Genomic DNA, 10736 nt, shown 5'->3' on the forward strand with positions numbered 1-10736 from the left:
TTCCAGTAAAGAAATGTTTCCTAATGTCCAACCAAAATCTGCTCTGCTGTGACTTGAGGCCATTTCCTCTTGTCCTGTCCCTAGTAACTTGGGAGAAGAGGCCAACACCCACCTCACTACAACATCCTTTCAGGTAGTTGTAGAGAGCAATGAGGTCTCGAGTACCTAGTAAAAAAGGGGAAGGTTTGGGGAGATACTAGTTGAAAATCAGTAATTAGTACTATGGATGAGGAAGGAAACAGGAGAAATTTATTTAGGAGTGAACTTATACTAACAGAGACACTATGAGGATGTCTGTACCCTGACATTTTGCTGTTAAGGGTACTCCGCTGATTTTGCAGAATGAAGTCAATGAAGAGATGCAATATTTAGAGAAACAATTTAAAATGGAGTACCAAACCCCAAACCATGCCATTACAATGTAAAACGCTACAATATTTTAAAAAATTTACTTGCTTGTAACTCTAAGGAGAAAATTTTCAGAGGTTTACTCTTCATTAACTACTTTCTGTAGTACCAGTGGAAAGAGAGATTTGTAGAAGCATTTGCCATGCAATTTATCCTTGAAGTATACAATTATATTTACAGAACAGGTATTTTAATCCTCCTGCATTTAGTGTTCTGCTGGAGGCAGTACCGTACCAAATAGCAAACAACAGGTATTTTCACAGCCATTTAACTACCCGCTCCTCCCCGCAGTGCTAACATTTAAGCAAAAATAGCTCTATACCGAGTCTTACAAGGTGTAATCTTTTCAAGACTTCAAACTCCTTTCACATGCAGGGTCCCTTGTTGTGTGTGGTACTTCTCACGCAGCAGTGATGTACGTACAACTTAAAGCTAACAGGAGTGCAAAATGCAGCATTTTTTCCAGTGCAGTGCAGTCATTTTCCAGTGCAGCGCAACAAACGTTTGCAAAACTATTTTTTTGATAAAAAAGAAAGTGCAGAGCATTCGCTGAGGGTGAAATTCTCCACCTTTGAAGGACGGTGCATGTTAAGTTTCTCATTGTACCTCTGAGCTTTTTGTGTGCTCCTCTTTCTCCTTCCTGTCTGGGATTTCCAGAGTTGGTTTACGAGTGTCGTCTGTGTCAGACACGCGACTCTTTTGCAATTCTTTCTTTTCTCTATCTTGAACCTAGAATCCCAATATAGTGCCATGAAACTCCCAAAAGTTATAAAATTAAAATAAAACTAGTTGCTCTAAGATAGGAAGAACCAGCAGTTCCATTGTTGACATAGCGATGAACACAGGGTTTCATCTCAGAAGCTTGATTTTATGAAGTTTTCGATGTTATAGTTTTTTTTCTTTTTAGCCCCTAGTCCAGCTATTCCAATAAAAATCAATACATTTTTTGAAACAACTAGTCTGGCATTTGTAAGTCATGGAAGCTATGTTGTAAAAAAACCCCAAAATCACATTCCCTTTAATTCTACTCTTAAACTCTGTTTAAGAGCACCTTTTTTCTTACAAGCCCAAGAACAAAAAGGTCAGTAGTAGGAAAAAAAAAGTTATTAATAGGACCAATTACAAGAACAAAGGGAAGAGCTAAACACAACTGCATTGTGTCAGAGTTTATTTCTCAGGAGTAACCAGAGGTAGAGGACAGAAAAACATGGTGAGCTGTTTCACAAGAGAAAATGCACAGCAAAAATCATTAAAACAACTGGGAAAGAGAAATACTACCAATTATTCATGCTGACAGCACAAGAAGATTAAATTATAATCTGGAGAGATTGAATTTAAAAAATAACCTAACTCTCAGAGTCTGCTTGCAAAGAATATAAAGGCTCAGAAAAGAGCAGAGCAAACGGAGGACGTGCACGGGAGAGGGCTGCGGGACCACTAATGACGGATCTCTGCCAGAGGAGCAATGAAATATCCACGGAGGGCTGGTAGCACTTCAAACCGGCTAGGTCAGTCTGAAGAATGACGAGCTGGCTCAAAAGAAATGGAGAAGCAGGGACATAAACGGATAAAGGCAAGTGTTACTCAGTCCAGACTCTACTAGGCTCTTAAGAGAGAATAAAGGATATCACAGAAAGCATGCGAACAAATGCAACTGGATAGCCACCCGAATGTTCCTGGGTACAAGCAAGACTAACTGAGGCGTTAGCTTCTTTCCTGAGAATCACACTTAGCAGCCCAGTTTTGTGACAAAGCCTCACCGAGCCTCCTGCCCACCTCCCAGCCCCTGCACAGAACGGCAGTACCTCCACCTCTCAGCCCTCTGTCAGTAGTTTCAGAATCTCACTAAATCATAGAATCATAGAATGTGAAATGAAAAACACCACAGATATGAGCCTCCTCCTGACAAAACTCACCAAGCAGATTCTATCTGACGCTCAACGTGTGAAAGGCAATCGCAGTTTGGGATATTTCGCTGTCTAAGCTAGCACTTCTCAGACTGTTCGTGATAAAATTTGGTCACCAGTCCAGAAATGCACTGAAAGTCACCCCCAGATGTGGGACTATCCCAGAAGAAAGTGGAGTAGAGGATCTTCCACCTGCTCCTACATCTCTCCCAGTCTTCTGGCCGCTGTGGCAGCTTCCAGAAAGGCCAGTTTCAGGAGCCATTATGTCTGAAGGTTGCCCCAAGGAGGATGTTAATACAAGATATAACTGAACAGGTGGAAGGAAAATTTCTGAATCACAGAATCACAGAAGTACAGCCAAGCGGATGCACCCAAGGACTGACCAGAACTACCTATGGCTAAAGAAATCACAGTTAGATATCCATTGTCTAAAAAGATGTATTTTAGATTGAAAATTTCCATTGCCAGTAGTTTAATCTCAGATTTCTAAGCTGCCACAGTCAGGATTCTGCAAAGGTAAACTGACCTCAGTCATCAGATATGTCCTGTAGAGGATGGGAGACCCAACACCATCCTCAGTTACAACCCACGCAGAGGCTCTTGTCCAGCTCCATATGTGGTCTTCAGTGTGAGGACAGCAGTCTTGGTACTGCCCTGACTTACAGCACCCTGGCCCAGGAATTACACTCTCTGTGCTCGCGTATCTCAGGAGAAAACAAGCTTCTGTTGCTCTTCACCTAGATGGAAACGTGTCCAACCGCGCACATCTCTCCGAGGTTGCTGTCGACAGCGAGAGACTATGGCCTTTTGCAAAAAAAGCCACTTCGTGGTCCACCAAACACAAAGCAGGCCAAGGTGCCCTGCGTATGTGAGTTTGCGGCAGGTGGGGACAGACAGAGCAGGAGCCTCAGGGGGTCAAGTGATGTCTTGGATGGATTTTATGGAAGGTACACTGTATTTGGAGGCAGCCCTGAATAACGCCTCTCCAATCCAGATGCTTAGATAAGGGTGGGCAAAAGTCACAGTAACTCAACAGGAGCTTTAAGACGTTTCACATCCTATCTGAAGAAAGGTCCCTTGTGAGTCAGACCTCCAGATGAATAAATCATTACCTCCGTAAAGATCTTTTTGCCATGCAGAAACCAAAAAACTCTATAGCGAAGATATTCCTGACTCCTGGTAAAATATAGGTAATTGTGCTGCAAAGCGGTGAGCAAGGTATGGGCTTCAAGCAGATACAACCCCAAAATCTTTTGCACATGTTCTTCTCCCAGTCAGGAGAGACTGCCATTGTGCATCTCATTACTGGAAAACAGCTCCCACAATAGGCTCAGCAACAGCATCAGTCGAAACCAGGCATCCTCGGTGAAATTAAAGTAGGTAAGTCTTCCTGAAAAGGCAAGATCATCCTCAAAGACAGGCTTCACAAAATAAAGCACAAAAACAACAAAAAACCCCAAATAAAACAAAAAGAACCCCACCACTCCAGAGCCAAAAATCATCAAAGGCAGAAGTTTGAAGGACGAAGGTGGCAGAAGATCTGAGGACTTTTCCAGTTGTTAGCACTGGCAGCTGCATTGGCTCGCTCAGAGAATAACAGGCCCTTCTTTTTAGTAACAGTCCCTCCTTTTCAATAAGTCTCTCCATTTTACTCAGCATTAATAAACCTGCTAGGAACGTATATGAAGGATGGAATGCCGTGAGTTGGACTAGGAAAGACTTTTTCTCAGTCCAAAGCTGAGAGTTCTATAGAACTATTGCCAGTGTATTTGTCAGTCCATACATATCAAGAATATTGAAGATCTTATTTGCTGCTTTGGGGTTATTCCTCATCGTTTCTCATGGAAAGGCTACACAACACTCCAGGTTATCACAGACTTCTTTTTGTCCAAAACACACACTTTTCAAAATTATTTAGGACAATCAAAAGGTTTATTTTAATTGATGATTAATTAAGAAATTGTTTGCTTATTATAACTGAAGGTGGAGGATGATACAGGGGATGTGCAACGTAGCTTGTTACTAATTTCAGATGCTTCTTTTAATTATTCAGAAACAGTTTTGTGAAGAGACACATGTAAACTAATTGCAAGAAAACCCAAAAGAGATCAGAAAGCAAACAAGCTCATCTGGCCACTGAAGATGAAAAGCGAGGACTGCACCTGAAATTAAATTACCTTGTTATTAGAAACTGTCTTCAGGATAAACCTATATCAGAACACACCTGCATTTTCAAACTGTATTTAACTTGAGGCTTGAGATCATGTCTCCTAATTATCTGAAAAGCAAATGGAGCTTAATTATGTCTTATTTAATGTGTTACAACTGAAATTGTGCTAATATTATTCACAAAAACATTCACACTTTTTGTACAGTTTCTCAAAGCTCTTTTTTATCTTCACGTAAGATGCCAAAGAGAGGAAAATGAATACATCATCCTGCTTTACAGCCCAGTGTCATCATGTTTGTGAATGACAAGAACACTTTTTTCATTTTCTTTAGCCGTGTTACTAGTCTTGGGTAAGCACCAAGGAAAGTAAAATTTAAAAAAGCTCCACCACCTTCATTACAATAATAGTAATAATAGAAGATGAAAAAATACATCTTTACTGACATGATGGAAATAACCATGCACTCACAGCAGTTGTTTGTGGTAGAAAATTAACTAGGAAATTGCAATCACATTATTTAATTGCACTTCAGGAATTACTTCAGGGTCTTCAGCAATTGTCCTATTTTTATAGAATGCGATACTCATGCAATCCACAGCTCAGGTGCTTTCAGAGAAAAAGCAGATGTGATTATTTTTCTGTTGCAAAAGTGAATGCATTTTTATCAAAGGATGAAATGTAAGATTGAGTTTTGTCTTAATCTTTCTCAGTGTTAGATCACAGCATGTGGTCACACAAGCATCTCAGAGCAATGGCTGTATTTTACCGTGTCGCTGCAGTTTACTCTCTCCTTACACCTCCGTAACAGAGGCTTCACTGGGTGCTGGCTACCCAGGACTCTCTGCCGTGGCTCAGTTAACTGGGATGTTAACATTTTAGTTTAACAATTCTTAAGTTTAACAGCAACTAAACCAGCAGAACCACCCAGTGCTGAAGCCTTCGTCACCAGACGGAGCCACGAGTCCAAACGCCTCGTGTCTTTGTCAAGTGACATCGATTCGAATTCCAGAGAAATGCGTGTGCTCACAGGAGGGCTAATTAAAACCTGCAGAAAGCTATTAAGAATACTCAAGCTCAAAGGCTAGACGACACAAATTAAACCATATGTGCTCAGCAACAACAGCAGAACATGCCAATACTCATGCCACAAGATGTAAGTTGGTTCAAAGGCCAGATTTACACAGTGAGAAAGAATTTAATGAGTAAAGAGGAGCAATGGTGAAATTTAAGATTTCAGACGTGGATGAAAAAACCTGAATGATTCAATATTTCAGTCTGAAGCACTAAGTGAAGCTGGTTTTGGATTTGAAGAAAGTCTTCTGAAGCAACCTGAAGTGATTTATTTTTTTTAAGAAATGAAAATGTTTAACTGTAAATAAAACGCACAGGACTGACAGAGCAGCTACAGTGACTGTTGAATACTTAAGAACAGCCAATCTGTGTTAAGGATATGGAAAATGAAGTAAGAAAAATACATGCATACACAACTAGCTAGAGACAGGGATATCCCGAGGACAACAAATATATCACTGTTTAAATAACAAATACAGTGTTTAAATAACAAAGGAGTGAAAAGATAATGTGATTTTTTTTCCCCTCATTTATTTCTTAAGAGCATTAAGACCTTACAAAGATTTTCAAGAATGCTGGTATTCTTGCAGACCTGTCCAAGCTTATGAACTATCAGTACGTACTACCAGGGTAAGAGATTTCCCTTAATTACAAACTGTGCCTGCACAATGTGAGTCGTTAGTGGGAATGGTAATAAGGAGACGCCCTCTGAGATTCAGCTTCAGCTGTTTGTAACGGTTTTGTACTAGGCTGCAGGGTGTAGGATTTTACCTTTCAGCGACTCTATTCACATTAGAGAGAAGACTTTGCTACTGTGCACACTGACCCACTTCTGGCAAACACAATAAGGGCTAGATTCTGCACCTCGTTGTAAGTCGCTACTCAGGGGGTGCCTGATCTAAATTTCCCTGCAGTCGAAGACGCACCCCTGCTGACTCAATGGACTTTTGACACAGCTGATTGGCTATCTACTCCATGGAATGTGAACAGACGTTGAACCTAATGGCATGGAGTGGTCATTAACATACTTGATGCAGAAATCCACTCACTTAAGTCTGAGATATAAACTGTGATCAGGCCTGTTCTCTTGCTAGTACACAAGTGTCTCATATCAGTAAAATTTAGGAGAGTGCTTGTATATATCGATGTCAAAGTTCTGATCTATGTAGATTTAAAACCAAAAATTCCATCTGATAAACTCAGTATTATTGGGGAAAAAAGAGCAACTCAACATAAAACAACAAGTTAACTTTACGGAATGGAACTAGCAATTATTATGTATGAAGTTGACAGCAGATGCAGAAGACCATTTGGTGGAGTTACGTTAAAACCCCATCTTGAACTTTTGAGAGGAACAAGGATCCTTTTACATTACCTCAACTGAAATCTCCTTCGGTGCCATGGGCCACTTGTGCTCATACTTGTCTTTCACAGTTTGTTCGCTGTTGGCAGTTGGTGCCGAGTTCTCAGGCCGTACTCCATGGCTGGTTTTGCCCACCAGATTTTGAACTGATTTTACCATATTCTTTAAATCCTCCGGGTATGGAGTGGGGTAACGTTTTAGATTTATTTCAACCTGAACATTCATAAAAAGAATTAAAGCACAAGTACAAAATGAAAACACCATGCAGACTAAAACTATGGTTACAGTACTATGCCTAAGTGCAAATTCCTCAAGTTTTTAATTACTCTGTTTGAGGTAACGTGTTACTTACAGCTATCTTCATGGACTTTCGGATGGAAATTTGCTCTCAGTTACACTACCTCAACCTACAATGTAATTTTGGTGACAGAAAATAATGGATGAGAAAGGTTCCCTATGAGCCTCTCTTTTACCCTGTGAGGGTATCATATTCTAATTCTACATTTTGCCTGAGAGTACTGCCATATTAAATCACACTTTTTAAAAACAATGCTGGTCTAAATGCAGAATTAATTTAGCTATGTTCTGATATGTGTTCCTGGTGTACTGAATTAATCTGAATTATCTCCGGCAGCTGAGAACAGAATCTGATCTACCGGGAGCTATTTGCTCTTTGAGATGTACGTACATGCTGTCAAGTGTATGTCATTCTTTTCTTGTGGAGAAAATACAGGAAAACAGGCTCAAACCACTATAGAAAAGTCATCTAAGTCACACTGAACAGCACTTTCTCTGACTGACAGACCTACAGATTTTCTAGAAAACTCCACATTCTAAGTTGGTAACTTTTACCACTCAGAAGTAGAGAAACATCGCATTTCCCTAGTCCAAAGTGACCCCAACTTGAAGGCCATTCTACAAAACTGAGCAAAAGGAGGCTCACAGATGACATCACCCCCTGCCTTCTGGCGAGACGTTACGCCATCAGCAAATCACTCTGGGGAGACAGAGCAGCAAATGACCGAGCAGGAGAGACGACATGCATGACGCCGACCTCTCCTTGTACCTCTCCCAGTGTGTTACAGACACACTTTGCCTCCTCAACATCTACAGCACGAGAAGAGACGCTGAGGGAACTGAAGGGTGCATGCATGTGAAGTAAACAAAGGGAGCTTACTTCTAATAGCAATTACAGCTCTTGGATTTTTTAATTCCTAACAAGCAGGGAAAATGTAATTCTGGATTCAAATGAATATGGTCTGTTGATAGGAATATTTTAGAAGCAAAAGCATGCTCGGTCTGGAAAATAAAACTATATGGAATACTACCATACAATTCTGAACCACCACAGAATAAACGTTACGGATAATAGATTCTGACATATCGTTAAAACATTCAAATGTATGACTGTGATCTCATATGTTAATAAGGAATTTCAACAGAAAAAATAAATTCGGTCTGTAAAGCATTATTGAAGTTCTGGTTGATTTACGGTTGAAAGAAATCATATTTAGATGTGGCCTAATTAGGCAATTGCTTTTTCACAAAAATCAGATCATGATTTAAGGTCTACAGACAAACATAGCTAAAAGCCAAGTCATTGAGCAAATTGTCAGTAAGTACTAGTCAAGCAAAAATTAACTGAAGGGCTTCCATGAGATAGACAGGGATTTCAGCAAGAGTTTCAGGTCACTGTGAGCATTAATGTTAAACAGTAAAAATACTGGCAGCTGTGGTAGGTGTTCTCCACTAGAATGCAGATTTTCATCGCTGATTTACTCTTCATTACAGGGGCAACCTGTGCTCCCTGTTGATACAATTCTTGTATATTTAATGCTACATCAGAAGTAGCATGACCCTAAAAAGAGTATTTTCAAAGTTCAAAATTCTGGATGGAAAAAGTTGGTGAACAATTTCAACCACCACATCGATTTTACCATACAGTTGGCTGAGAGTTCAGCTTTAACTATGAAGGACAAAAAGTGAGAACTACGTATGCTTCCACAAAACACTACCAATGTCTGTGGTTACTGCCCATTATTAACTCAGGTTAACTTTCAAATTCACCTCATAAAGCTCTGGTGAAAACACTGAAAACTGATGCATTGAAACTTCCCCAAGACCTATTGCAACACAGAGATGGAGGGACACACACGAAGTTTTCAAAGGGTTGCAGCAATGAGGTTTTAGCTGATGTGTGTGCATCTAAACACAGGCTGGTGACCAGTTCCCTCAAAGTGCTCCTGACAACACCATGATGGTCGTTCAAACATGGAGATGAACTGGCATTACTGTGGAAGAGCACGGACGTGCCAGAAGGATGAAAATAAGCCTTTCTATCTTATTAATAATAAGTGAATTTGAGCTTGTTTTTTTCATAGCTTGGGCAAAAAAAGGCTGTTTTCCACAAAAGGGAAAAAACCCTGGCACACCTTCGCTGGGAAACCTTTGCCTTTCACAGCCTGGCAGGACTCCCTGCGTTTGAACAGCATTATGTCTCTCCTGCCAGTTTTTACAAACTACAAGTATTTACGGGTTTGAACAGTATCATTTCTCTACCTTGAGGCTTTACAAACTACAGGTATTTATGGGTATCTGGTGTATACACAGTGAGACACGAGAGCAGAGGGATGCTCTCTTCAGGGCACACAGACAGGAGGGAACACCTGATCAGTTCCTAGCTCTCTGCTTAGCTTTTCGTTTAATAATTCCCTATATAAGCAATAACTATTGCAGCTTGATGAGAAGATGTTAGGATTACTATGGAGGAGAAGAACATTGGATTACATGTGGGAACAGAGGAATCTCCTGCAGAAACAGACTCCTGCACTACAACATTGGTTTATACCCACTCCATGGATGAGAGAGAGAACAGGTAGGTAAGACCTCTATGCAATAAACTTTAAGTTAAGCATTTGTTTCAGTCATTCATAGAGTTCTGAAATATATTAAAACCAAAATAGCTCCCTAAGTGATGAATTCATGCATTACATTTCAATCTTGAAAAAAAAGGTATAATAGAACTAAATTCTTCTACGATCTCAGAAATTGGTATCTATTTCTCTATTAATATTTCAATTGTTTTGCACATTTGGACATATTGCCCACAATTAAAATTCTGATAAGAAGTGGTGGAAGACTATAGAACTCACGCAGGTGATCTGTTTTCCATATATGACCCATAAACCTGCAATTCATTTGGGGTAAAATTTCAGTTTAATCTACTTATTGTGAGGCAAAGGTTGGTTTTTTTGACTTCATTTTCTGTTTTACTAAAGCATCAGAGTCCCTTATCTCTGGTTACAAGAGTTAGATGAAAATCCCTAATTAGGAAAAATACTAAAAATAAAAATGCAAATTATCCAAGAAGAACCAAATGTTAAGTTAAACAGCTATTAATAATGGTGGTGTTCATTCTAAAAGTAAAATGTGATGTAAGTCTCCTCATACAGCTTTTGTCCCTGGCAATATATTTTATGCTAGGTATCCTACCAGAGTTAAAAATTTGCAGTGTTTAAGTGTTTGATCTGGGGTAATTCCTTCATATTATCCAAGAAATTTTCATGCCACATAAATGTAGACAGTCCTGACAATATTCTTCTAGCAATGTAACTGATTAAGAGCTCAACTGAAAACACTGAAATTACATTAATTTCAGACAGCTTGGGGAGCATATTCATGATTTAATCTTCATTTTCGGTAGGCTGCAAAATTGATGAGAGACATCCTCTCTAACGCACATTCCTGTGAAACTCCATGGAGTTGCAAAGCTCTCATTGACTTCCACTCTGAGAGGAATATGGAATGCCCTACACG

General features: G+C 39.8%; 1 protein-coding gene across 1 annotated transcript in view; it reads right to left on the reverse strand.

Annotated features, from left to right (window-relative positions):
• LRRC7 (leucine rich repeat containing 7) overlaps positions 1-10736 on the reverse strand; it is a gene marked incomplete at its 5' end in the record, with an annotated part of 58802 nt that overhangs the window by 22276 nt on the left and 25790 nt on the right. The window contains 3 exon segments of the mRNA XM_009870041.1: positions 453-455; positions 1015-1137; positions 6933-7133. Of these exon segments, the coding sequence (XP_009868343.1) occupies positions 453-455; positions 1015-1137; positions 6933-7133 (327 nt within the window).

The sequence above is a fragment of the Apaloderma vittatum genome, unplaced genomic scaffold (assembly GCF_000703405.1).
Source record: "Apaloderma vittatum isolate BGI_N311 unplaced genomic scaffold, ASM70340v1 scaffold16255, whole genome shotgun sequence".
Taxonomy (NCBI): Eukaryota; Metazoa; Chordata; class Aves; order Trogoniformes; family Trogonidae; genus Apaloderma; species Apaloderma vittatum.